This window comes from Neopelma chrysocephalum, unplaced genomic scaffold, assembly GCF_003984885.1.
Source record: "Neopelma chrysocephalum unplaced genomic scaffold, ASM398488v2 Primary Assembly neopelma1_123, whole genome shotgun sequence".
Taxonomy (NCBI): domain Eukaryota; kingdom Metazoa; phylum Chordata; class Aves; order Passeriformes; family Pipridae; genus Neopelma; species Neopelma chrysocephalum.
Genome location: NW_020897785.1, coordinates 1,743,039 through 1,770,219, shown reverse-complemented (window position 1 = coordinate 1,770,219; position 27,181 = coordinate 1,743,039). Strand labels below are relative to the sequence as shown.

The window sequence follows — 27,181 nt, the reverse complement described above, 5'->3', positions numbered from 1 at the left end:
GAGCAAGAAGCCAAGAAATCCATCGGAAAAGAAAAAAAAATAGGTTTCAATTATCACCCAGATTGCAGATGAACACCTTTCTGCCACTTTCTGGGACAGTTTGATGGTTCCTCTCCCCAGTGACATGAAGCACCAGCGCAATCCAGGCCAAACCCTCCCCCAGCTGCTCCCCAGAAACCTACTGATTTATTTTTCAAAGCTAAATGGCCAATTATGGTTTTATAGCCCGAAGAATATGTCTTGTGTTACCATTTATAGGACTCCCTTCATCTCCACTCCCCTGTGTAATCGAGAATTCACTGTAGCTTGTTACGCTTCCCGTGTTCCACTTTTTTTTCTGGCTGAGCAGGGAGAAGTTCTGCGCTGGGAATTCTCAGCAGAGCTGTTTTTGATGCTGCTGTGGAAGGGACCACGTAGAGAAAGACTCGTCCCAAAAGGACGATGAAGAAAGGGATGACACATCTTTGTCATCACGGATGGCAAGAAGTGACATTTCACGAGGGCAGACAGGGATGGGACAAGGGGGAACAGTTTTAAACTGAAAGAGGAGAGATTTAGAGGAGACATTAGGATGGAATTCTTGGCTGAGAGGGTGGAGAGGGGCTGGCATGGAATTCCCAGAGAAGCTGTGGCTGCCCCATCCCTGGAAGTGTCCAAGGCCAGGTTGGACGGGGCTTGGAGCAACCTGGGATAGTGGGAAGTGTCCCTGCCCATGGAACTGGATGAGTTTTAAGGTCCTTTCCAACTCAAACCATTCTGTGATTCCGTGGAACAAGATGATCTTTAAATTCCCTTCCCATGCTGGATTCATGAGGACACCTGGAGAAAAGAAGGATCTAGGGAGAGCTTGGAGCCCCTTCCAGAGCCTAAAGGGGCTCCAGGAGAGCTGGAGAGGGACTTGGGACAAGGGATGGAGGACAGGACACAGGAAATGGCTTCCCACTGGCAGAGGGCAGGGAGAGATGGGAGATTGGGAAGGAATTCTTCCCTGTGAGGGTGGTGAGGCCCTGGCACAGGTTGCCCCGAGAAGCTGTGGCTGCCCTTTAATCCCTGGAAGTGTCCAAAGCCAGGCTGGATTCCCTTGGAGCAACCTGGGATAGTGGGAGGTGTCCCTGCCTGTGGCAGGGAATTGGAACTGGATGAGCTTTAAGATCCCTTCCCACCCAAACCATTCTGAGATTCCACAAACTCTTCCATTAAAAGCCAATATTCCAGCAGTGACCCCATGACTTGATGACCAGCAGAGTCCTCCCCTCTCCCTGGACCAGAAACCCGATGCAGAGCGAGCCTGAGCTCCGGGGACATTTTAACCAGCTCCAAGAGTGACGAAAAACTGGATTTTTTTTCATTACCTCCTAAATTCTGCACAATTTACCCTGAAATTAGGTGGATTAACTTTGATCCAGTGACCGGCCTCACACCTTGCTTTGATGGCGGCGTCAGGAATCCCTTTGATGTGATCCTTGTTTGCTCACGGAGCTCCCTCCGAGTCCGCTTTTCCTCGGCACAGCACAACACCAGTGGTTTGTTGGCTCTCAGGTTTCCACCCTCCGAGTGCTCTCTCCCGTCATTCCTTCTCTGCCATCATTTTGTCTCTCTCCTGCTTTCCTGCAAGTCCTGCCACGTCCCCTCACACATTCCCGTGACCTCAAGAAAACCCTCCTTCCTCTCTATCTTCACCCAGGGCTGCAGCAAATCCCGTTTCCTCTCCCAGACTCCCTTTGGCAAACCCTGGGAAATTGTTTTAGCGTCTCATTTTACACAGGTTTCGTTACCTCTGACATCCATTTTACATGAGGGGTGGTTGTCGTGCCCTTGAGCTCCGAGAATCCATCTAATCTGAGGAACAACCCGCACCTGACACCGCCCGGGGGGGCGGAGATTGTTATCCCGGGTTTCTGTTCTCCCTCGGTCAGGGCAGGGTCTGCCCGGGCCTGGAGGGTGCACAGGGGGTGGAGCAGCTTGCACAGCATTCCCGGGAGATTCCAAGCTCAGCCAGCTAGACCTGGGCACAGTTTGGGGTCCGTGGGTTGTTCAGAACAAAGCTTGGCACTCCCCAGAGGGACACCCTGACCAAAGGGCAGGGAACACCATAAAGAGCCTTTCCGGGAGGATTTCTGGGACGGGGCAGCAGAAGGGACTCAGGTGGCGCCGTATCCATGGAAAAGAAGCACCAAACATCATTGTGTGAGCGGGAAGCTGGGTCAGCACCTGAAATGCTGCACCTGTGCTGCTGAATAATCATTGCAGAGGAGCCCAGGCAGCAGCAATTACCTCCAGCTTAGGTGATATTAAAGGCAGATCCTCGATAAACAAGCAAATCTCACAGAATTCCTCTCTCTCCCTGCAATAATCCTCCATAATTGAGGATAAATGCCAGATTTGCTGGAACATTGCACAAATGGAGAGAGGCTCAGCTCTCACTTAGGAGGAGAACACAGGGAGTGGGTTGGCTGTGTCATTACCAACTCGGAATTGTTTGCATTTGGTTCTCGGCTGCATCTACGGCTCCACGCTGGGAAAAAAAAATGACTTTTCAACTTTTTTCAACTCTTTCCACATTTTTTCACGGCCAGCACAGGAGAACCCTAAACCTCACAGAAACCTTTGGGAGCTGCTGCCCAAAAAGACGTTTAGAACAACTTTTTTATTCAGGAAAATAATGTCGGGACATTTGTTTGCGGCAGGAGGAGTTTCGTCCAAACATTTAGTGTAAAGCCTCAAAGAACTCGGCCCAAAAGCGGTGCTGGAGTTTGGAAACACACCACAGAAAGAGGGTGAGGTGGAAACTGGGAAGCTCTTTGAAGTAGTGCAATACCCAAGGACCAGGGGACGCGGATTAAAATGTGATTCATAAAAGGCTTTTACTCCGGCACCGGGAACGCTGTGGAACAGCCCGGAGGAGTGGTGGGTCCAGCAGAGTTAATCACATTGGGAAAGAGCTGCACAGGAGCTCAACTGCCAAATAATCCCTGGCTGGGGTAATTCACGGGCTGATTGTTCCTGTGCACGGGGATAATCTTGGCTCTATCAGTTATTTACTTTAACACAATCCGGGCGCTTTCACTGGGGCTTGGTTGGTTCCCAAGGTTTTTGTTGGCACGGGGAGGAGGAATCTCCTGCTCTCTGCACATTCAGTTGTGTCTGGGCAGCCCTTTCCACAGGGATTCCCACAGGAACCGGGCAATGGTCAGGCTGATCCATCTCCTGTTCCCTGGGCTCGGATCCGTGGCAGTGTCAGCGTTTCCCATCGGCTGCCCCGAGCCCGGGAAACATCAGAGGTGGCACTAACAGGGACTTGAACAAGAAATGGGAAAACACTTCCCACAGGTGGCTCCTGCAGCCTCCCCGTTGCTCCTGCTGCTGCTTGTTAAAGCGCAGGAACGTGAGCACAGACCTAAGATTTGGAAAATCTCTGACGGAAAGGAAAACGTGGGGCTGTCCTGACACAGACGGATGTGCAAAACTCTGCTCTGGGGTGGAAATGCCTTTCCTTTTCCCAGTGCCTGACCAGGTCATCCCAGGAGCCCAGGAACTGATGGATCCAGGCAGTGTAGCACAGACACTATTCTTTACTTAAATGTTCAATAGTTCACATATCCTCTTTCACCTGCCCCACAGCTCGATCACCAAATCCTCTTTGCAGCCAGAAGATCCCTGAAGTGGTGGAATTCTGTTCCATCACAATTAATTCATCCTTCTGTGCAAAAACTGCAGATTCCTCTCAACTTTGCAGCTTTATTTAGAAAGCCTTCAGCAAACTCTTGCCCTAATGTCAGACACCAGATCAGTGACTGCTGGGTCAGAACCACCTTGTGGGGTGGGTGTGGGTGTGTGTGGAGGGGGAAGGGATGGGTGGGACCTAAGAGAGATGGGGTGGGGTCGTGTCCCTCATGGCAGCCCCTGGAAGCTCATGGGGGATTCCCAGAGTAGCTGCCAGTCACAAACAGCCTGGGAAAACTGTAACACCCCACAGCTCCTGCAGCCTCTCACAGGGATAGTGAGGACACTGCCCTATAACACCCCACAGCTCACAGGGACAGTGAGGACACTGCCCTGTAACACCCCACAGCTCCTATGGGGACAGTGAGGACACTGCACTATAACACCCCACAGCTGATATGGGGACAGTGAGGACACTGCCCTATAACACCCCACAGCTCATATGGGGACAGTGAGGACACTGCCCTATAACACCCTACAGCTCCTATGGGGACAGTGAGGACACTGCCCTATAACACCCCACAGCTCATAGGGACAGTGAGGACACTGCCCTATAACACCCCACAGCTCATATGGGGACAGTGAGGACATTGCCCTATAACACCCCACAGCTCCTATGGGGACAGTGAGGACACTGCCCTATAACACCCCACAGCTCCTGCAGCCCCTGGTCTTCCCCGAGGTCCCAGTGGCAGCTCCATAATCTGTCTCTCCCTCTTTCTCCTCCTCTCTTCTTGCTCCCTCTGCTTCTCTTCCTGTGCTCCTTTCCTGATGCTTTGGGTTCCTTGGAGCTGGAGGGGTTGGATTTTAACTCTGGTGTTGTGAAGGGGTTGGAATCTGACTCAGGTCTCTTGGATTAGTCTGTGCTGGCTCAGTGTTGGGGCGGAACATTTTTGTCCGGCTCGTGTGGTGCCCTTTTGAACTTTTGCCAAGTTCCCTTATTTTCTCCCCTAAATTATCAATAATTATCCCCTCTTGGGAACAAGCCCGTGGCTGATTCTCTTTGTGCCATCTCCAGGTATTAAAACACCGGTCACTAGTGGTGTCCCCCAGGGATCAGCGTTGGGCCCAGTTCTGTTTAATATCTTTGTTGATGATTTAGATGAGGGGATTGAGTCCATCATCAGCAAATTTGCAGATGACACCAAGCTGAGGGGGAGTGTCGATCAGCTGGAAGGCAGGAGGGCTCTGCAGAGGGACCTGGATAGGTTGGAGAGTTGGGCTGATTCCAACGGGATGAGGTTCCACAAGGCCAAGGGCCGGGTCCTGCACTTTGGCCACAACAACCCCCTGCAGCGCTACAGGCTGGGCACAGAGTGGCTGGAGAGCAGCCAGGCAGAGAGGGACCTGAGTTTGGATTGACAAGAAGCTGAACATGAGCCAGAGTGTGCCCAGGTGGCCAAGAAGGCCAATGGATCCTGGCCTGGATCAGGAACAGTGTGGCCAACAGGTCCAGGGAAGTGATTCTTCCCCTGTACTCAGCGCTGGTGAGGCCACACCTCGAGTGCTGTGTCCAGTTCTGGGCTCCTCAGCTCAGGAAGGACATTGAGGTGCTGGAGCAGGTCCAGAGAAGAGCAACGAGGCTGGTGAAGGGACTGCAGCACAATTCCCATGAGGAGAGGCTGAGGGAGCTGGGGCTGTTCAGCCTGAAGAAGAGGAGGCTCAGGGGAGACCTCCTCACTCTCTACAACTCCCTGACAGGAGGTTGTAGCCAGGTGGAGGTTGGTCTCTTCTCCCAGGCAACTCTCAGCAAGACAAGAGGGCATGGTCTCAAGCTGTGCCAGGGGAGGTTTAGGTTGGATATTAGAAAGAATTTCTTTACAGAGAGGGTGATCAGACATTGGAATGGGCTGCCCAGGGAAGTGGTGGATTCTCCGTCCCTGGAGGTTTTTAAGATAAGACTGGATGTGGGGCTCAGCACCATGGTCCAGCAACTGCAGCAGTAGTGGATCAAGGGTTGGACTTGATGATCTCGGAGGTCCCTTCCAACCCAGCTGATTCTGTGATTCTATGATATCCATATATTTTTAAGTCAAACCCCTGGCTGAGCCCATGAGCTCACACCTGATTCTCCCGTTGCAGCTCCCATCACATTCCCCAGGACTCACAGCCTCCAACGAGCTGCTCCTGGAAGGACACAGCGGACGCAACAGACACAAAGCAGCACAGCTCCAACTACAACCGGACCGAGACCCACCCCAAAACCAGCCAAAAGAGCTGGAAAACACATCCCGTGTCCCAGAGAAAGCGGAAGAGAGGGAGCCCTTACGCCTGCCTCGCCTGCTCGATGGGGTCCCAGTTGTCCAGGTAGTTGTAGCGGACGGTGTCCGTGGGGTGTCTGTCGGATGAGCGCCAAGGGGGGAGCTCTTTCTTCTCCTTGGTTCTCCTCCTTCCGTGCATGGGAAGTTTTGCCTCCGGGGCGTCTTTTCCGATGGGTTGCACGTCGACAACGGTGAATTCCTCCTTGGGAAGAGGCTGGGAGGAGAGGTGCAGAGAGGAAAATAAGTCTTAGTGAGATCAGCCCAATTTTAGACTTATCATAATTGGGAATCGACGTTAGTTTTCCCAAGATCCATTAAGGACTGTGGAGGGAAACAGGCCCCTGACAGTGCTTGTCCCATGTCCCATAACCTACACTAGGATGAGCTGCTGTTGAGATGCACTGGCTTCTCCCTCTTGACTACAGAGGGAGTTTGCTTAAACTCCATCCTTTAAAACTCCAGGGCTGAGGTTTGAACTCAGGGCAGGAAAATCACAAAAATACACGGAGGGAAAAGGGTCAGGAACCAGACCACCCAGTTGTCCCACTCTAGAGGTGCTGGACACGTACCTTTGGCCTGGTGATCCACAGCTCTCTCACCATCTCAATGTAATGCCTCTTCCAGATTCCCTGCTCGAAGGGCGTTGGGCAGAAGTTGATGTACCAGCCAAAACGGAGACACTTCAGCATCCAGAGCTGATCCAGCTCAGACAGGTACTTCCAGTACCAGCTCACCTGGGAATGCCCAGTTGAAAGCTGAAAACACCTCGGGGTTTCAAGCATCCAAAATTCCAGCTACAGACTCCCGTGCTGGGGGTGTAATTCCCCTGGGTCCTTAAACCAATTCCTCAGCAATGTTAATGCTCCATTTAAACCTTTGGTTAAACCATTTAAACCCTTGATTAAACCATTTAAACCCTTGTTTAAACCATTTAAACCATTCAAGGTCTTCCTGACATGGGACCCTTCCAACTCAGGATATTCCATGATTCTAAGTAATTTCCTAACCCACCTGTGAATGGAGAGTTTGAGCTGCATCCACTGGAGAAAGATATGACAGCAAAGGTTTAGCCAAGCTGAGATTTTGATATATTCTTGACATTACATGGAATATTATGTAAGTGCAGTAATAATGTCACCAGTATCTGAATTTTGTCATTCAGAACCACTTTGGGCAGCATCTCACAGCACTTCCTCTCATGCAAATACGTTTTTGGAGTCTCAGCCACTGGGCTCCAAATCACACCTGTAACTTCGCAGCTTCTCCACATCCAACACTTGACCCTGAAGCATTTTAAAGGATCTGTTTTTCTTTCTGTGAGTGGTTCTTTGCAAGAGCACAAACTGATGTTTCCCAAAGAATTAAGGCCTCTGCACACAGTGCAAGGTACTTTAGAGGAATGTGACTTTCAGAAAGTGCCAGGCTTCCTTTTTGGGAATAACCAGCCTTGAAAGGGCCACATTTTAAATGCTTTAGCATCTCAAATTACTCTACACTTCTGTAAATCTTGGCTGGAAGTCTGGCTTAATTTAGGAGCTGAGGAACAAGCATCACTCAGCACTTGGCAGCAGCTGCCAAGTCAGAGCTCTGTGCTAAGAGGAACAGCACTGGTGTGTCTTCACCAAAAACTGGTGCTTTCCTCTTTTTTTAACCACCTTGAATTTCAGGTTGGGCTTTTTTACCTGTGCACAGCGACAAAGGCTCCGTGGGTCCAGGAAGGAGAAGATGTACAAGGACAGGACTCGAGGAAGCCTCGTGGTAAAATCCACGGCCTCGGTGGGAATTCGGTCCTGGAGCTGCCTGGAGCAGAATTTCTGCTGTGCCAGGGAGCAGCGTTCCAGCAGGTCCACCAGGATCCTCCTCCTCTGCCCATCTGTCCACTTGTCAAACTGAAAAGAGGGAGTTTCAGGTTCAGAGTAAAAGCACAGCTTCAACTCCTTAAAATAAAGCCCACGTTCAGGGCAGGGAAAGTGCACAAGCAGCAGCTTCTGGTGACTCATCCAGGAGCAAAGGAACTGGGAACAAACGGAGAGGCTGCATGAAAAGCAACTCTGAAGCTACATAACGTGTGATTTATAACCCTCAAAGGATCCAGGATGGCCCAGTCCAGGACTCACTCCTGCCTCCAAGACTCCTTGCTCCTGGGACCAGCTCAGAGACTTGGCTTCACTCATGGGAAGGAGGAGACTCAGATGGGTGTTTAGAGGATTAGGTCCCAAATCCTGAGTTCATTGCTGATTCCTTGTCTCTCCTGACACTTCCATGCCCCCCACTAGTGCAATATTTGAGTGCCTCACAATTTGTGAAGTATTTTTTCTCCCATTCCCACTGCGCAGGAGAGAAATCCCCACCACGGAGAAGAGGAGCAAAGAGAAAATAAATGAGCTGCTCGTGTGTCACAAGGAGAACCTACAGCACAGAGCAGAGAATCCCAGAATCCCAAAATCCCAGAATCACAGAATGGGTCGGGTTGGAAAGGACCACAGTGGGTCATCTGGTCCCACCTCCCTGCTCGAGCGGGGTCATCCTGGAGCAGGTGGCACAGGATGGTGTCCAGATGGTCCAGGATTGTGCCCAGATGGTCCAGGATTGTGTCCAGATCCAGGAGCACAGTCACAGAGACCTTTGGCAGCATTTCCATGCTCCTGGCAGGTACCTAAAGAGGGGGATGAACCCAGTTGGAGGAAGAACTGAGCCCCCAGGGAAGCACAGGAGCACAGGTGGTGTCAACTGGGTGGGAGCACCGGTGGCGGTGGCTGGTGTGGCACCGGTGTTGATAGCAGGGCATGGAAAGGGCCCTGTCAGCAGGAATCTCCTGGGAGCAGCCTGACCTCATCCCCACAATCGCTGCAATCCGTCTCCAAACCTGCCGGAGCGGTCCTGGCTCCGGGGGCAGCGCCTGAGTGCCAGCAGGGAGGAAGTGCCAGAGGACCAGCAGGCAGGAGCAGCAGGAATCCCCAGTGGGAAGTGCAGGCAGCAGAATGGCAGGGATAAATGTGGCTTTCCTTGAGGTGAAATGTGGGTTTTGGACAAGCGCTGCTTCGTCCTGTTTGCAGGAGTGACAGGACGAGGGGAGGGTTTTACACCGAAAGAGCACAGTCAGCACACGGCGGGATGGGGGTTTCCAGCTTCCCCCCTGCCTGTTTTCCTGGGAAATCCAGCTGCTTTGTCCTCCAGCTCTGGGAATCACAACAGCACAAGGATGTGGAACTGCTGGAGTCAGTCCAGAGGAGGTCACAGGTGCTCTGAGGGCTGGAGTCCCTCTGCTCTGGAGCCAGGCTGGGAGAGCTGGGGGGGTTCACTTGGAGAGGAGAAGGATCCAGGGAGAGCTTGGAGCCCCTTCCAGTGCCTAAAGGGGCTCCAGGAGAGCTGGAGAGGGACTTGGGACAAGGGCTGGAGGGACAGGACACACGGAATGGCTTCCCACTGCCAGAGGGCAGAAGAGATGAGAGATTGGGAAGGAATTGTTGGTTGGGAGGGTGGAGAGGAGCTAGGATGGAATTCCCAGAGAAGCTGTGGCTGCACCTGGATCCCTGGGAGTGTCCAAAGCCAGGCTGGACGGGGATTGGAGCAACCTGGGCTAGTGGAAGATGTCCCTGCCCATGGCAGGGGTTGGAATTGAACAGCATTTAAGGTCCCTTCCAACCCAAACCATCCTGGGATTTGATGATCCTCCTTCCCTGCGCAGCAGGAGCCGCCTTGACCCAAATTCACCTTCTTTTCAAAGGGAAAACTGAAGGGTTTGTGGAATTCCCCTCCTTGGGGAATGCTGCTTTTCCCTCTTTCCTTCCTTCTTCCAGGTTGGCCATCCCCAAACCACACACCCTCTTTTTTCACAGGGCTGGTTCCCAAAGCCAAATTTCCACATTCAGTTCTGCATTTAACCTCAGGGACATTTAAGTCCTTGCTTAAAAGTGACCTCCAAAATTTAAAATTTAAAATTTAAAAATATTAAGAAAAATTACTTTTTCCCAGGGTTTTCTTTATTCCTATGTGTAAATGGTTTAATGTCCTGTGTCCCTTCCTTTTCCTTTCAGAACAAAACAGACTAGAAAGTCAGATTGTTTTCCCTCTTCTTCCCCCCAACAAATCTATGCTCTGGCAGAATAATAGTTTAAAATATCCTGTGCGGATGAAAGGTAATTGAGAAGTGATTTCTCTCCTGATCATCCTGAAGAACTCTTTGTTTCACGCTGTATTTTTACTTGGATGAATTCCAGCACCGGGGAGTAAACAGCTCTTCCCTTTCTTGCAAACCCCTCTGCAAGACCTTCGAGAAGGTCAGAATGAAGGAAGGATGGAATTGGCATTCCTGATGTCCCAGAGAGATAAGAAGTCAAATAGGAAAAAGCTCCCAAATGCCCCTTTTTAGACACAAATGGAATTTAAGGCATACCCCCCTTTTCCTCTCATCCCTGTTTTGCACAGGACTTCCACCTCTAATGATGTTTAGCAGGGAAAAAATGAAGCAGGACCTTGGGATTTGGGGCTTGGAAAGAGAAATTGCGGGTCCCTTCCAGCTGGGAATATTCTGTGGTTCTGTCACAAATAAAATCGAGGGGGCCAGAGGAGGTTTTGCCTGTCCCCTTCTCCCCCTCAGCTGGATAGAAAAGGCTTTCCCTGTCCCAGGAATGCTGCAGACACTGCCCCGTTCCCAGCCACATCCACGTCCTCCTCTCATTAAAACAATCCTCAATCCCCAATTTGCCAAGTTAAGTTTCTCTCCTCCTCCGAACTCCAGAGACAAGGGAGTCACTGGCTCATTCTCTTCCACATCAAGAGCTCGAGTGAACCAGTCAAAACAAATCGGGCTTCACTTGCCGGGAGACGGATTTGCTCCCGTTTAACCCTTTCCATCCCGCCAAGGGTTTTCCGACGGAATGACTCCTTCCAGCGCCCTGTGCCAGGGAAGCTCCGTTTAAATCAGTGCCAGGAGCACTCGGCCCCTTCTCCATCGCATCCAGCAGCAGCCAAGGAGTTAAGCTGGCGGAATTTGTGCCTTTTCCAGCAGTTAACAGGCATGTCCCCATCCCACATTTGGCTGCCTTTCCCCACAGATCCTCCCCTCGCCTGTGATCCCGGCAACCCAACCAGTCCAACCGGATTCCCTTCGCTTCACCTTCTCTCCCCACAGCCAGGAACGGCTTTTCCCCTCGTCTGGGCCTTTCCCAAAGCCCTGGCAAACAATGTCTCCCCAGGGATGGTGTGACATCAGTGCTGGCACTGCTCGGGCCCGCTCCTGGGATCGGTTTACAATTAATCCCTGAGTGCACACACACAAATCGAGAAGCCTGACACCCAGGGCCAGCCCTGGGCCTGCAGCTTATCCCAGAGAGGCCCCTCTCTTCTGGGGGACACTGCCTGGAACTGGGAAGGGACACAATCCTCATCTCCAGCCCAGCACACAGACCCGAGGTCAGGAGTTACGATCCACAGGCATCCCCGTGCTCCACTAAAGTGGGAAGGGATTCTCCACTCAACGAGGCTCTTTTGCCAAGTGGATGGAGAAGCAATTTCCCCTTCCCTCCCCAGCCATCTTCTCCCTGATGGAGGGATTTGTTGGAGACCCAGCACCTGCTTTTCCAGAAGGTTGGATGGTCCTTCTGTGGAAAAGGTTGAGGAACGCTGAGCTGGTTCAGATTTGCTCTTCCTAAACCATTCCTGCCAGTGTTTGTCCAACCTGTTCTCAAAGGACTCCGGGGATGGAGATTCCACCCCTAGGCAAGATATTCCAGCAAGGAATTTTCTGTAGCACTGGATTTTGCTCGTGTCTAAATTGTGCCTCTGCTCTTGCAACTCAATCCCTTGATTTCTTGTCCCCTCCAGTGGGAACACAAGGATCAGATCATTCCCTTCCCCTTTTTGAACCTCTTTTGTGCATCCTTAGGAAGATGTTATTACATCTTTCCTCCATTTTCCCTCCAGTACAGGGATTGTTTCCATATTTTCTGGACCCGAGTCTGTTCTCACATCTTGACTTGTTCTCAGAGTGTCTCCATCTTTCCCAAAATGCAGGGAGCAGAACTGGGAATGACTTGGGGATATTTCCCCTTATTGCCATTGTAAGACACTGGCAGCTCATGTCCACTTGGTGATCCACCAGAATTCCCAGCAGTTTCTGCAGAGCTGCTGCACGTTTGGGGTTTCTCAGATCTCTGGAAATGTTCTTCCCACATTTTGGCTCTTTCAGCTCTAATAGAAACATCTTTGCCCTTTTGCCAGCAATTTCCAAGGGATTTCTAAGGGGTTTAGATCTCTCAGCTGCTGATATCACACGAAAAGGTGTTTTATGAACAATAATCACTCAGTTATTTAGTTTTCTTGGTGTCCCTGAAATTCCTTATCATCAAAATGCACTCACGGCAACAAGTTATGGAAATATTTCCTATAATGACCAAAAAATCCTTAAAATCAAAATATTTGCCTGTAAAGACCAGTCCATGTGCAAAAAAAATGTCATTAATGACTTATTAACCATAAAGAATAAGCCCCAGTTTCAACCCAAACCATCCCATGATTCTATGTGTGCACTTGGTAGATAAAATGTCATTTATTACAGATTTCAAAGACCCTCTGTCAGGCCATGGCTCACTTTCCCATCAGGAAAATGAATCCCTTTTTCAAAACAGGATGTAAGTTTTACATCCCCATCAGATAATCCCTCGATCAGCCCCAAAATTTATCCGTATTTAAATAAATATTTAAAGGGGAAAAGTTTACCCATTTTCCAAGGAGGGCTCTTCTTTCTTCAAATACCTGTAAAACACACACACACAAAGAAAATGGAATATTTAGAGGGGATTCCATATGTCCTGAGGAAAATACAGCTTAGAAAAACCAAACTACAAAACAGAAAGAGAAGAACTGAATGGGTGAGTTTGGAAGAAACCTGAGGAGATCCTTCAGTCCAAAATCCCTGATGGGATCAACTAAAGGCTTTGAAACCCAGGTGAGCTTTGAGTATCTTCTTGGATGGAGACCCCACAACCTCCCTGAACATCTCCAGGTCCCCGACCTTCACATCCCCAACCAGTCCTTCCTTCTTTGGAAGCAGGAGGTCCAGCAGTGCCTCTTCCCTTGTTGATTGTTCCTTGATGACCCGTGTCAGGAAGTTATCAGTGTGCTCATGAAACCCCCCTGGATTCAATGTCCCATCCCTGGAAGTGTCCAAGGCCAGGCTTGGAGCAACCTGGGATAGTGGAAGGTGTCCCTGCTCATGGCAGGGGGTGGAATGAGATGATTTTTAAGGTTGCTCCCAACCCAAACCCCCAGGGATGTGGATTCCACAACTTCCCTGGGCAACCTGTGCCAGAGCCTCACCACCCTCACAACCAACAATTCCTTCCCAATCTTCCATCTCTCCCTGCCCTCTGGCAGTGGGAAGCCATTCCCTGTGTCCTGTCCCTCCAGGCCCTTGTCCCCAGTCCCTCTCCAGCTCTCCTGGAGCCCCTTTAGGCACTGGAAGGGGCTCCAAACTCTCCCTGGATCCTTCTCTTCTCCAGGTGAACCCCCCCTGCTCTCCCATCCTGGCTCCATAGGAACTCTTTGGGAATGCAGTGTGTGGTGCCTCATGTGCTTTGGTGAGACCAGAATTTTGCCTTCCCACCTCTTTATTTTAGGAATTTCATTAATCCTGACTTGGAGAGGCATTGGATGCCTGGAATCTCCTCACGTGGGCACAACCCGAGCTACTCTCACGCCACCCCGGCGACGGATTCAATCCTCAGGCAGGGAAAGAGTCAGGAGCAGGATAACAAGCCCGGTCTTTGTTCCCTGGGCCCTTTACAGTGAGGGGACGATCGGGATCAAAACCCAGCCGAGGATTTATGATGTTGACCTTTATCCGTGGGGAGCTGGGCCCGAAAAAGCTCCAACACGTGGCCTCCCCGCTCCCACGAAACCGCCCCCGCGCTCAGGATTGTGACCTGGGAAGTGGGGAAAGGCTGCAAACGATTTTTCCAGCACGCAGATCAAAGTGAGGGGGGGGAAAGCCCAGCTTATAAGTGCACATAAAACAGCTATTAAGCACGACTAGGGAAACGTGGCTGATCATTACAAAGCCCAGAGATGTCCTTGCTGTGACAGCCAGCGAAGGGGGTTCCTGCAGAGAAGGACATTGTCAGTGCTGCTGCAGTTGACAGCTTTGGTTCTGTCTCTCTCAGCAGGAGCATCTCCTGAGAGGGCTGGGAAATGACATTCCTTTTATTTGTACAGTTATGATTCGCTTTATTTGTGTGGGGGGGAGACTCAGTAAAGTCAGAAGGGAAAAAAAAGTATCGAGCGGAAAAAAAAAACTCCAAACCCCAAAGCCAACAAAGCTGAACTTGGGAAAGGATTTGCCCCCAGCAAGTGATGAATAGTCAAAGATCTGAGTTTTGGGTCGGAGAATTCGAGTGGAGCAGGGAGATGTTTATGTAACCAAGGGCAATGCTAATGGTCTTTGATCAAAGAAAGACACACATTTGCTTTCAGCGCTCCTGGAGACACTTCTGAGCTCAGCCCGGCAGAAAGTTCTGCCTCTCCAGGCACTTGGAAGTATTAATTAGCAGCAGAATGGCCCCAAATTGGGATAATCACCCACTGCCTTCATCAAGCCCATGTTTTGTGTCTTCTCCTCCAAGGCCTTGGAGCTGTTCCTATTCCTGCTGTCCTTGGATGCAGCTGGAGGCCCAGGTTGCTCCCGAGATCTCCCTTCTCACATCCATGCCTTCAGGTGGTTTTAAATAAGCTCAAGCTCAAGGCTGGCTTAGGCTAAGCCCTGCAGCCTTTGCTGCAAATGCCACTGGAGGCATTTGCCCCAGTGGAAGGCAAATCATCTCCTAAATTCCAGCCCTACCCTGGAGGCAGCACAGCCCTGCGCTCTCCAGACTGACGCTGAAATCTTCAGGATGCTCCAATCCCACCTGTGCTTCATCCTCTGCTGCAGCACAACCTCAGCATAGCTAAGACTTCACCTCTGTTTTTCTGGCTGCAAAATTCAAGATTTCCTAGCTCTGCCTCCTTGGCTTTGGTCTGTCCCTGATGCTGATCCAGGCTTTGGAACAGTCACAGAATCATGGAATGGTTCGGGTGGGAAGGGACCTTAAAGCTCATCTCATTCCAGCCTCAGGTTGTATGGGGCTTGGAGCAATCTGGGATAGTGGAAGGAATTCCTGCCCTGGAACTGGATGGTCTTTAAGGTCCCCTCCCACCCAAACCATTCCATGATTCTACAATTCCATGATGAGTGTGCTCTTCAGCATGGTCAAAAATCCAGGGAAGTCTCCTACTAATGGAGTACCCTCAGGATTACCCAAAATTTGACAGTAGCAAATTTATGGCATTAACCGTCCCTGGGTCTGCTCCTAGAAAGGATTTGGATGGAGTTTTGATGCTTCTGCCTTGGAGCAGCTCTGAATTCCCACCATTCCTGCCCCTCCACTGCCTTTTCCACCCACATTTCTCGCCCATCTCCTCTCTCCCTGTTTGTCACACGCTTCCCATCTCTAAATCCTCTCCTCTCCTGAGGGTGCAGAGATGAGCAGACATGTGACTGCACAGAAATGGCACCTTCTCCCTTCCCAGCTCCATGTACATCACTTGGAATCTGGAATATCTCCTGATTCCAGACGTCAGCACTATTTTTGTTGCAACTATTTTTCTCCTGCCTTCGCTGCGGGGATGTTGAAAAAAGGAGTTTCAGGCGGGTCAGTGCTTTGAAAACTGGATCAGAAACAAGAAAACACTTTTTATCATGAATTTCAGACAATCATTAAGGTTGGAAAAGGCCTCCAATTTTAACTCCTAAAAGTTTTGCTGCAGCCTCTGACTCCCTGAGGATGAGAGGGGTAAAAAAAGGTGGGGAAAGGTGGTTTTACCCACCTACTTATTTCCAGTTAGGTCATCATTTATTGCACAGTGATCTGTGGCTGTAAAAATACCTTTTTAAGCAGGAAACAGGCATTAGAATGATTCAAAGGCTGGAGAATGTGCCAGATTGAAAGGACTTCAAAGAGCTCAATCTGTTTAGTTTATCAGAGAAGATTCAAGTGTTGGCTTGAAGCAGGATAAAAGTCCTTCCACAAGGGAAAAATGCTGGATGCAGAAGAGTTTAATAAGCAAGAAAGGGAAGAATCAAATTAATCTTAATGCTGGAGGTATTCAGACAGGAGACAGGGCTTCACCTTTTGATGGTAGAGGGGATTAATCGTGAGAAGATCAGCAGGGAAGTGATGAAACTTTAGTTTTGCAAGGAATGGATGTCCTTAACCCCAAAGGAAGCCTGGATGCCTTCGTGGAAAATGTATTTTAGCCAAATTCCAGTTCCTGAGCTCAGGAGTGGGAGAACTGTGTGAAACAAGAGGGCCCAAGAAATGCAGGGAGCCAAACTCCACGAGGTGATGGCCCTCCCTGGATCAAATCCTGTGAATCATCACCAGAAATCTGAATTCCGAGGGAGGAATATGGTGATGCAGGAGCCCAAAGCAGAGATGTCAGCAGGTCCCAGATTTAGGATCAGAGTGGGAGGCTGGGAAATGCATCCTGTTATCTATAAGTTGGTGCATCATTTCCAAAATATCAATCCAGCCTCATTCCTGAAGGCTGGGAAGGCAGGGATGGGGCGGAACCAAAAATCTTCTGGTGCAAAAATAAGAAAAAGAATGATTTGGGGACTTTCAGCAAGAAATAAATACACTTTTTTTTTTGGTTTAAAAGGAACAAAACCTTGAGGGTCTTATTCCATTAATCATGACCTACATAGGCAAAAAATAAATTAAATTTTTCTAGGGCTTGAGAATTTGTGCAGTGAACCTGAGAATTTGTCATGGACTGGAGAATATTCCAACAGCAGGACATGAGAATATTCCAACATCCAGGACATGAGAATATTCCAACATCCAGGACATGAGAATATTCCAATACCCAGGACACGACAATATTCCAACACCCAGGACAGGAAAACATTCAAACACTCAGGACATGAGAATATTCCAATACCCAGGACATGAGAATATTCAAACATCCAGGACATGAGGATATTCCAACACCCAGGACATGAGAACATTCAAAACCTCAGGACATGAGAATATTCCAACACCCAGGACATGAGAATATTCAAAACCTCAGGACATGAGAATATTCCAACACCCAGGACATGAGAATATTCAGAACCTCAGGCCATGAGAATATTCAAAACCTCAGGCCATGAGAATATTCCAATACCCAGGACAGGAGAATATTCCAACACCCAGGACAGGAGAACATTCAAAAACTCAGGACGTGAGAACATTCAAACACCCAGGACATGAGGATATTCAAATATCCAGGACATGAGAAAATTCCAACACTCAGGACATGAGAACATTCAAAACCTCAGGACATGAGAACTTTCAAACACCCAGGACATGAGGATATTCCAATACCCAGGACATGAGAATATTCAAACAGCCAGGACATGAGAATATTCCAGTACTCAGGACATGAAAATATTCAGCCAGGACATGAGAACATTCAAAACCTCAGGACATGAGAATATTCCAATACCCAGGACATGATCCTGAGCAAATAACTGGTAAATCTGACTCTGCCCTGAGGGTTTGGACTGGATGATCTCCAGGAGTCCATTCCAGCCCCAAAAATCCCGTGACTCTCCGAATTTCAGGCACAAAACTTGCCTTGTCGTTCATGAGCTGATGGTTCAGAGGGGTCCACGTGCTCATCTTGATCTGCAGCTTGGAGCCATCCGTGTTCCTGGGAGGAGCAAATGCCATGGATGCAGGAGGTGGGGGAGCCTCTTGTCAGCACCAGTGGCTGCAACATTTACACAAAACAAAGGCCAGCATTATCCCTGTGCTGTTCCTCTACACGGAAAGCAAATCATTTTAAGAAGGAATCCGGTGGTTTCACAGCACAGCAACGGCACGAGGAAAATTACTGGAAAATCAGGTAAAGCCTTTTATTTTAGGTACCCACAGTAACCATCAGAAGGAAGTAAAATCCCTGGAAGTGTCCAAGGCCAGGTTGGACGGGGCTTGGAGCAACCTGGGCTAGTGGAAGGTGTCCCTGCCCACGGCAGGGGGTGGAACTGGATGATCTTTAAGGTCCCTTCCCAACCCAAACCATCCTGGGATCCTGGGATTTCCCTGTGGAACCTCTGTGCACTACTAAATACTTTATAGTTAAGCAGGTTTTCCCCATCACAAATGTTGTTGATTATGTCTTTGAACAGGCTTCCCACGGCAGTGGTGGAGTCCCCATCCCTGGAATTATTAAAAAACCACGTGGATGTGGCACTTGAGGACATTGGAGGGGTTAGAAGTGAACATGGTGGTGGTGGTTGATGGTCGGACTTGATGATCTCAGAGGTCTCTTCCAACCTTAACAATCCTACAATTCAGTGATCCTGTGTGAATGATCACAACAGGGTCCTTGCAGCAAGCTGGAAAGTACAGGAAATTCCCTTTTCCAGTTATTGGGACTGAAAACTGGAGGTAACTGGTGTGTCTGCTGGTTTTCATGGGCATATCGTGCCAAGTCTCAAAGGGGCAATTGGTTTCTGGAACCCAAACTGGTTCAGAATTGACTGAAATCTTACAGGGTCCTGTGTTCAGGCACAGCAGGTTTGGATGGTTGGGATTGTGCTGCTCTTTTAAACTGAAATTTCTACGTGAAGCAAATCAGACATTTAACAAAATGTTCCCTTCCCAATTTACTGAACTCCATAAAATTGCTGAGGTTGGAAAAGACCCTTAAGATCGTGGAGTCCAACCATCTCCAAAGTAATTTCTTCTTTAATTCTTGCCCAAATGCAGGAAAAGTTGTTGTTTTTTTTCTTTATCTTCTATCCTGCAGCTGGATTCAGCAGGATAATGCCAACCCTCCCCTCAAGTATCCAATTCCCAGACTGGAGACTGAAACTGCAGCAGCCTGAAAACCAGATAATTCCTTTACCACATTAAAAATGTCTCTGTTTCCTGCACACAGTGATTAGGCAGTTTTCCTGTAAATACCTCAGATTGCTTTAAAGCTTTGTGGTAATAACAGGAATTTTCGAACACAAGAAAAGGCAAATCCATGAAGTAACTCCCATAGTGTCTTTCCAGCCTGCCCTGAACCCAAACACCTCAAAACTCACCCAGAAAAAGGACATTTCTTGCTAATACAGCTCTGAGGCTCAGGAGACACATCGTGGAAGCTCAGACCCCATTCCTTACCCAGACAAAATTCCTCAATATATAAATGGATTAATAATCTTCAAAACCCACTGCAGGATCTGCCTGGGAACATCACTTTTATGACTAATTTTTCTTATGGAATCAAAGAAACATAAAGGAAAATCAATGAAGAACCTGTTACGTTTTCCTCTCTGCACCTGGGGATGTAACATGGTCCTTGGAAATAAGTTCACTACAAGGGCCTGAGTTCTTCCTGCTTTTTTTTTTTTTATTTTTGGAGGCTAAAGGTCCTCAAAGAACATATTGTCTGTACATGGAAATTTTAACTTCCCACGAAAAGACGCTGAGACCTAAAGGACTCACCAAGGTTTCACAGCCCCAAATTCTGCAGCTGTACAATGCCAGAGGCTTCTTGTGCCACTGAGTAGGTGTTTTTGGGATACACTTTGGGATGGCATCACTCACTGGGCTGTTTTTGTTTTGTTTTCCTGCAAGGCCCCTGCCCATTCCAGTGCACAGAAACAGCTCCTCTGCCAAAAAAACAGGTTCGGGCAACCGTGTCCTGTTTTTCAGGGACAACTTTCTCCATTAGTCACAACCCCACCAGCTGGCACTGCAGAACACTCCCAGCCCTGGGTTCATGTCCCAGTTTTCCCTCACAGATGTGGTTTCTTGGTGCTGGAGCGGCCACATTCCCGGAGCACCTCCGAGGGTTGGCACGGGAGCAGCTCACGGGGCCTCGGGACCCTCTCGTGCACCTGCTGTGCCAAAAATGTGGCTCAGGGTGTGGAAAAAGCCTGGCTACGACTTCCTCGTGAGGGGCAGGCACTGATCTCTTCTCTTTCCAGCTACAGGATGTGAGGGAACGGCTGGAGTTGTTCCAGGGGAGGTTTAGGTTGGATCTCAGGAAAAGGTTCTTCCCCCAGAGGGTGGTCGGGCGCTGAACAGGCTCCCCAGGGAATGGTCACTTCCAAAACCTGCTAGAGCTCAAGGAGTGTTTGGGCAAGGCTCTCAGGGACACAGTGGGATTTTTGGGTATCCTATACAGGGCCAGAAGTTGGACTGGATGATCCTTGTGAGCCCCTTCCAGCTCAGGAGATTCCATGATTCCATGATCCTGTGATTTTATCTTTGTGCCTTTCCATGATCCCAGGTTGCTCCAAGACCCGTCCAAGCTGGCCTTGGACACTTCCAGGGATCCAGGGGCAGCCACAGCTGCTCTGGGAATTCCAACCCAGCCCCTCAGCACCCTCCCAGCCAAGAATTCCTTCCCAATATCCCACCTAAATCTCCTCTCTTTTGCTTTGAAGCCATTCCCCTTCGTCCTATCACTTTAGCCAGGGCCCCACTTCTCTTCTGCAATAGTCTTTATCTTTGGACTGGCTGCCCAAAACAACATTCCAGAGGTTGCTCCAGCTTGTTCTTCACATACCCTGGGATGAAATTCATCCAGCTCAGCTGATCCGAAAACATTCCACCAGCAAGAGAGGTGGGATGAGGTTAACAGGGAATCAAGCTTTAAATACATATAAGGAATGTGTTGGTTCACTACCCAGGGAGGAAAAACTATTGGCACACAATGCTCAAAAAAAATCACCTCTTATTGTTCCAGAAAAAACAAAAAGGGAATGTGGGAGCAGGTGGCAAGAATAGTAAATACCAGTGCAAAAGAGATTTGGGGAGAAGACTGGGGAAAGTCCAAATTTTAGGAGTTTATACAGGGTTTAAAAAAGGAAAACTGCCTCAATTACTGCAGCCAGAGTCCCTGGGAATGGTTCCCAGTTTGGATGGAAGGATACACTGAGTGGGGATCCAAGAGATTTTGGTGATGTTTGAAGAAGATGAGTAATTCCACAGGGCAGGAAACATGAATGGTGGGTTCTAACAGCGAGACAATTTAAATTGGAAACCACTGGAAATAATTTCACTGATTTCAGCACAAGCTGGGTCAAGTTTTTGGTTTAAAAACCCAAGTGATTGCACTGAAGAAAGCTTAACAATCCATAATGATCATATCCCACTAACTAAGGGCATGGGAATAATTTCCTTTACCTGGGCTAATCTCTGGCATTCCAGAGGTTTGGGCAAACCATACTCAAAACAACTCCTGCAGGAGCAGACCCACTTTATTAATGTTTTTTGACCACATCCCTACAGCAAAGAGCCTTTGTGGTGCACAGAGCCCGGCGCACTCGGAATTTTAAGGATGCATTTTTCCTAATCACATCAATCCACGGGGCAATCCGAGGAGTTCAGCCGGGAATAAACAGAATTTAACAGAATCAACCTCAAGCTAAGACAGGAAAGTAATTTTGATTGCAGTTATATCAAAAACAAGCAGTGGGATGATGGAAGAAAAGCTTTGAGCAGCAGCAACAAGCACAGGAACAGAGGGCAGAGAGTGGATGGAGAGCTGAGGAGAAAGGACCTGGGGGTGAAATCAATAGTCCAGCAAGGCTGAGACTTGTCCGTGGATACAAAGTGCTTTTCCCACTCATTTACTGAGTTTATACTCTTTGCATGATGCCTTTATTCCCTGTCCTCCCTGCACTGTGGGAGGTCTCCCTCACAGCATCCCAGAATCGTCCAGGTTGGTAAAAGACCTCTGAGATCATCCAATCCAACATTTACCCACCACTAACCCAGGTCCCCAGGGGCCACATCCACGTGTTTTTTGAACACTTCCAGGGATGGGGACTCCACCACTGCCCTGGGCAGCTGTAACAGTGACTGAACACCCCAATATCCAACCTGGCCCTCCCCTGGCACAGCTGGAGGCCGTTCTCTCTCCTCCTGTCCCTTGTTCCCTGAGAGTTGTGGAGAGGAAAAAAAGGTCCCCCCGAGCCTCCTTTTCTCCAGGCTGAGCCCCCCCAGTTCCCTCAGCCTCTCCTGCTGCTCCAGCCCCTTCCCCAGCTCCGTTCTTTTCCCTGGACATGCTCCAGCCCCTCCATGTTTCTCTTGTCTGAGAGCCCCAGAGCTGCCCCCAGCCCTGGAGGTGCCCCAGCAGTGCCAGCACAGGGGGACAATCCCTTCCCTGCTCCTGCTGCCACACCAGGGCTGCTCCGAGCCAGGTGCCACTGTCCCCACCGTGTCCCCTCAGGGCTCGGCCGTGTCCCACTGCAGTGACGCCCCTTCCCCACCTTCTCCCAGGGCTCCCATGTCCCCTCAAGTCCCCCGGTGTCCCCTCATGTCTCCCCGTGTCCCCTCATGCCTCCCCGTGTCCCACTGCCATGACACCCCTCCTCGCGCTCTCCCAGGGCTCCCGTGTCCCCCCTGTCCCCTCGTGTCCCCTCAGGGCTCGGTCGCGCCCCACTGCAGTGACACTCGCTCCCCACACTCTCCCAAGGCTCCCGCGTCCCACAGTGTCCCACGGTGTCCCCTCACCTTCCTCTTTCCTCCCTCGGACGCCGCCGCCTCCTCCTCCTCCTCCCCCCTCCCCTCCGCATCCCGTCGCCATGACAACCCCCGGGGGTGGTCGCCAGCCAATCAGCTCCCCCCGGCGGGGTTAGCCCGGCCGGGGGTTCCGATCTACCTAGCAACCTGCCGGGCGCGCTCCGATTGGCTGCGCGGCGGGGAAGGGGGCGGGGCTCGATGGCGCGGAGGGGGCGTGGCCTGGCGGCGGGCAGGGGCGGGCGGGGAGGCGCGCGCTGCTGCCGCCGCCGCCGCCACCCGAGGGGACAACGCGGGAGCGCGGGGGCTGCGGGACCCCCGCGGGCAGGTACCGGCCACGGGGCGATGGGAGACGGGGGTATCTCCGCCGGGGGTGCCGCCCTCTGGGCCACGGGGACGTGCAGCCGCCCGCCGAGGCGCTGGCGGGGCGGCCATGCAGCGCTGGGCGGGCGGGGGAGCGGCGGAGCGGAGCGGAGCGCAGGGACGGGGGATGCTCGTCCCGGGAGAAGGACCGGGGGATGCTCGTCCCGGGAGAAGGACCCGGGGGGGATGCTGGTGCTGAGCGCCGCGGAGGGGATGGATTCACCGCCCGTCCCTCCCTGCGGGGCCGGGGGTGCTCGTCCCGGGCTCCCCCCGCGCCGTAGTGCGGGATCCCGGGGAAGGGATGCTCGTCCCTCATCCTTCTCCCTTCGCGGCTGTATCCACGCGCTCCTCTTTCCTTTTCCACCCGGGGAATGCGTGCAGGTGTTCTGTGCGAGCATCTCCTTCCTTCTCCTTCGCCGTGCAGCGGGAATCCGAGAGGATGCTGGTCCCGCGTGTGCACTTGTTCCCTTCGCCTTTAAAACGCGGCGAGGATCCAAGGGGAAAAGGAGATGCTCGCTCAGCATCCTGCTTCCCATCTCGGGGAGGATGGCCAGCTCCCTCTCCAGTTCCTTCCCAAGGAATATGAACTCAAGGAGCGAGCTGCCAGACCCATCCCTCTGGATCTAGTGAGTGGCATCCCTGGAGTTGGAACTAGATGAGCTTTGAGGTCCCTTCCAACCCAAACAATTCCATGATTTCATGAAATCTCACCCGAAAGGGTTTGTGCCTTTCCACGCTCCCTCTTTCCTCCACGGTCTCCTAAACTGAAATAGTGGGGGGGTTATGGTGTGGTTCTCCCTTAAGATGCAACACAAGTGGAACCGGGGAGCACAAGTACTGGAGTTTCTTTCCTACTGTCTAATTAAAATGGAGTTGGGAGAATAATTTATTCTGCTTTTGTGCCTTCATGTGGGTGGGAATGGGCTGGGGAAACGCTGGCAGTGCTTGTGTGCAGTGAATGAGCTCCTTTCCTTCCCTTTCTCCGTGCTCAGGGCTGGGTGGGGAGTGACTGAGGTGACATTTTCCTCTTGTCCTCTCGCTTCTACAGGAGGAGTCCGGGTTGTTGTTTTATCTTCCCATTTTCCTGGGACAGATAACTGTGAATTAATCCTCCTTCATCCTTTCTTTCTAAAGTCTCATGAGTTCTTACTCATTGTTCCTCCCCGTTAGGAACTTTCAAATTTATTTTAAAATTTGCCTGTGGGAGTCAACCCTTTCTTTTCATTATTTTCACTCTTTTTAACAGTTGTCTTTACATACCTTAATTTCTCCTTTACACACCTTAATTTCTCCTTTACGCCAGGAGTTGGATGAGCTTCTTCTAATGATAAATAATGTATAAATCCACAACCACACCAACAAACTACTGTTTCCTACCCCTTTTCCCTGCATTTTATTTGCAGTGCCTTGGGGTGGATGAGGAGACATCCCCTCCTTTTTTTTATCCCCGGTGTCATCAAAAGTGTTTTGTTTTTATATACATATAAAAATAACCACAAAATCTCATATGTAGAGGCTTAACAAAGAGTGTACAAACTGGATCTGTGGTAAGAAGCTCTCCTGACACTCAGGATTGCTTATTACAGCACCCATCTGTCTGCACCAATTAATAGATCATCTATATCTCCTTTGCAAAACTTGGCTCTCCTTTCGCAATCATTTGATTCTCTTTTTGCTTCATTTCACCTGGAATTATGTTGTTTTCCCAGGAAGGGGCACTGGGTGACCCGGCTGTATAATTGGATGTACTTTTCTGTCTCTTGTAAATATATTTTTAATTTTCTTTCTGCTGCTATCAGCATAAAATGGAAAGGTCCTGAGAGGACACAATGAAATTTTTTCTGCTTTTTGCGTGGTTAAACCTTTTTTCTTTTTCTGGTTTATTGAGTCTTGTGTTTTTGCATGATTTTAGCAGTTTGAGATTGTGGGGGAGTCAGAGAATAGGTGGATTTTTTTTTTTTTTTTTGGAGTCTCTACTTTCTGTGTCATGAATACGATTTGTGTGAAGTATTCCTGAAAATGTTTCCCAAGACTCCAGATGCTGAGCTGGATTTTCCCAATTTTTGTGCTTCAGGCTTTAACTGGTGTGTGTACAGTTCATTTTATGTTTCTTCTGAACCTCTTTAATGAAACATTTTCTACTGATCACTGCTGCAATGGCACCTCAGTTAAAGCAAGCCAAACAAATCACTTGCTTATCCCACACTGTGAGGTGACTTCACCGAAATCCTGGAATAAAATCTGGAGGATTTGGTGGTCAAAGTGTTTGGGACAGAGAAAAAAAGGAATTACAGGAATCCAACAAGCTCAAAAATCTTCTTTCCCTGACTTTGAGGAACTACTGTTAAAAAGTGCAAACCAAAGGTCTGGATTCCGAGGGGATTGGGCACCTTGTACAACGTGGAATCAAAGATTGGTTTGGGTTGGAAGGGACCCTAAAGACCATCCCATTCCATGAGGAGGGGGCTGAACAAAGCTAAGCAGGAATTGGTTTTGTCTGTCTGTAACTTGTGATCTTCTGGTCAGGAGGGGAGAACACGCCAAAGGCTTCGGGGTTTGGTGATGCTGCCTGGAAAACGGGATAGTTCAGCTCTTTGTTCCTTTTGAGAGTTCCCAAATTGCGAAAAAGTCTCTCTGAGAAATGGCATCCACAGATCAGGACTTTTCAGGCTCATCTGAGCTTGAAACTGGGCTCAAAATCAGGCGTGGTTGCATGGAACATGTCTTAAATATTGTGGCTGATTTTGGTCTTTTAAAATCAATGCGTCGACTCTTCACAGCAACATTTGCTTTAAAATATGAACAAGAAAGTGTGATTTGAGCTCTGCTGGCCGGTTCTGCCACTTCAGGTGTAGATAGTTCTCTTTTCTTTTGGTCATATTTTATTTTTCCTGCATTTGGAACAGTTTTCCTATTTATATTCTTCATGTAATTCCGTGCTGCCTCAACCATGGATTCCCTATCAATCTCTGTGACAGAGCTGAGCAGCCTCTGAAAAAAAAAATTGCCAATGAACTTAATTTAACATGGTTCTGTTTATCATCTTGGGCTTTTTTTTTTTTTCCTGTTTTCATTATTTGTTTTTAACCAGCCTGTCTTCAAAAACCTGCAGCCAAACCCGTGATCTTCCAGGGGAGCCCAGAATTGTTTGGGTTGGAAGGAACCTCTCAAGATTATGCAGTGCACGAGGGTTTAAAGAGCTTTATGCTCCTTAATTTTTCTAACCATATTATGGGCCTGTGTAAACAAAAATGTGCAGAACTGATACCAGCAGACATCTGGGAATTAACTCTTTCTGGTCTCTCACTCTTAGGGAGAAAGGAAAAACTTGTAGATTTATTTCCCTTTCTGAACATCCAAGGAAAAACTCTCTCAAGATTGGAAGTCTCTTCAGATTTGTGGTTGTGTGCTCTTGGGTTCAAGCAGAGTTTCTAAATTTGTTACCTTTTTTAACAACAATTCACTTCAAAGCAGTCAGTTAGAGACCGAATTTTGCAAAGTTTATCGTGGTAAGGCAAAATAATTATTAAAAATTATTATTCTTTGTGCCCTTCGTACTTTTTTCACCCTTTAGCCTCCGATTTCAGGGTTTGTTTCTCCAGCTGACGAGCACAATGTGCTGAGTCCCCACTCTGCTTGTTCCACTCCAGCCCCTCGGTGCTGAGGAAATCCAGACCCAGCCTTGGGGTGTGATTCCTGTTTTAAATTGGCTCCATGGGGAGAGTGGAACTGGCAGAGCAACCGTTTGCATGAGAGCGCGTGGAGAAAGGGGTGGTCAAAGAACACTCTTCTGGTCTATCCTCAGCTTGCTGTGGTGGTTCCTGGAGAGGGGGATGAATGTGTGGGATTAAAATGGGTCAGAAACGACCAAAAAAAAAGCCGTTTACAACGAGATGAAAATGCCACATTTGAGCACAAGCCGTGGTGGAGCTTGTTGGGCAGGACAGTGGCGAGCTGGGACTTGTGGGCTGGTGCTGGTGGTGACTGTTGTGTTTGTGTTTTATAATTATTCATCAGGCCATGCAAATAACGAGATGCTATCGATGTGAACACACCAGAGGAGGTGCTGAGTCATAAGTAGCTTGGTTTCAGTGTGGTCAAACACTTGCAGTTAAAGTTTAAAGTGTGGGGTTTCCTCAAAATACTTCTGTCGCGGTAAATACAATCCCCGTTTTCATCATCCTTTTTGGGTAGAGTCTTTCAGCATCCCAGCTTTTCTTCTATTAATTTCGTCCATCTTCCATTAATTTCTTCCATTTTCCATTAATTTCTTCCATTTTCCATTAATTT

The 27,181-nt window shown here is 49.4% G+C and overlaps 2 protein-coding genes across 9 annotated transcripts in view; one reads left to right on the top strand and one right to left on the bottom strand.

Annotated features, from left to right (window-relative positions):
* Positions 1–22,637, bottom strand: part of FBXO16 (F-box protein 16) — a 32,326-nt gene extending 9,689 nt beyond the window's left edge. For 2 of the 6 annotated variants that reach the window (XM_027697770.1, XM_027697774.1), the window contains exons 1-6: positions 22,523–22,637; positions 17,639–17,714; positions 12,705–12,740; positions 7,667–7,873; positions 6,554–6,718; positions 5,993–6,198 (exon numbers count right to left, since the gene is read on the bottom strand). In XM_027697770.1, the coding sequence (XP_027553571.1) occupies positions 5,993–6,198; positions 6,554–6,718; positions 7,667–7,873; positions 12,705–12,740; positions 17,639–17,714; positions 22,523–22,584 (752 nt within the window). In that variant the 5' untranslated portion in view covers positions 22,585–22,637. Of the gene's footprint in view, positions 1–5,992; positions 6,199–6,553; positions 6,719–7,666; positions 7,874–12,704; positions 12,741–17,638; positions 17,780–18,851; positions 18,891–22,473; positions 22,498–22,522 lie in introns of those variants that run through there. The other 4 variants (XM_027697771.1, XM_027697775.1, XM_027697772.1 and 1 more) reach the window with 3 other exon arrangements.
* Positions 22,638–22,806: 169 nt separating this feature from the next.
* FZD3 (frizzled class receptor 3) overlaps positions 22,807–27,181 on the top strand; it is a 51,200-nt gene continuing 46,825 nt past the window's right edge. Inside the window, exon 1 of one of the 3 annotated variants that reach the window (XM_027697809.1) lies at positions 22,807–22,856. The gene's annotated coding sequence lies outside the window, so the exon portion shown is untranslated. Of the gene's footprint in view, positions 22,857–23,487; positions 23,518–27,025; positions 27,047–27,181 lie in introns of those variants that run through there. The other 2 variants (XM_027697811.1, XM_027697812.1) reach the window with 2 other exon arrangements.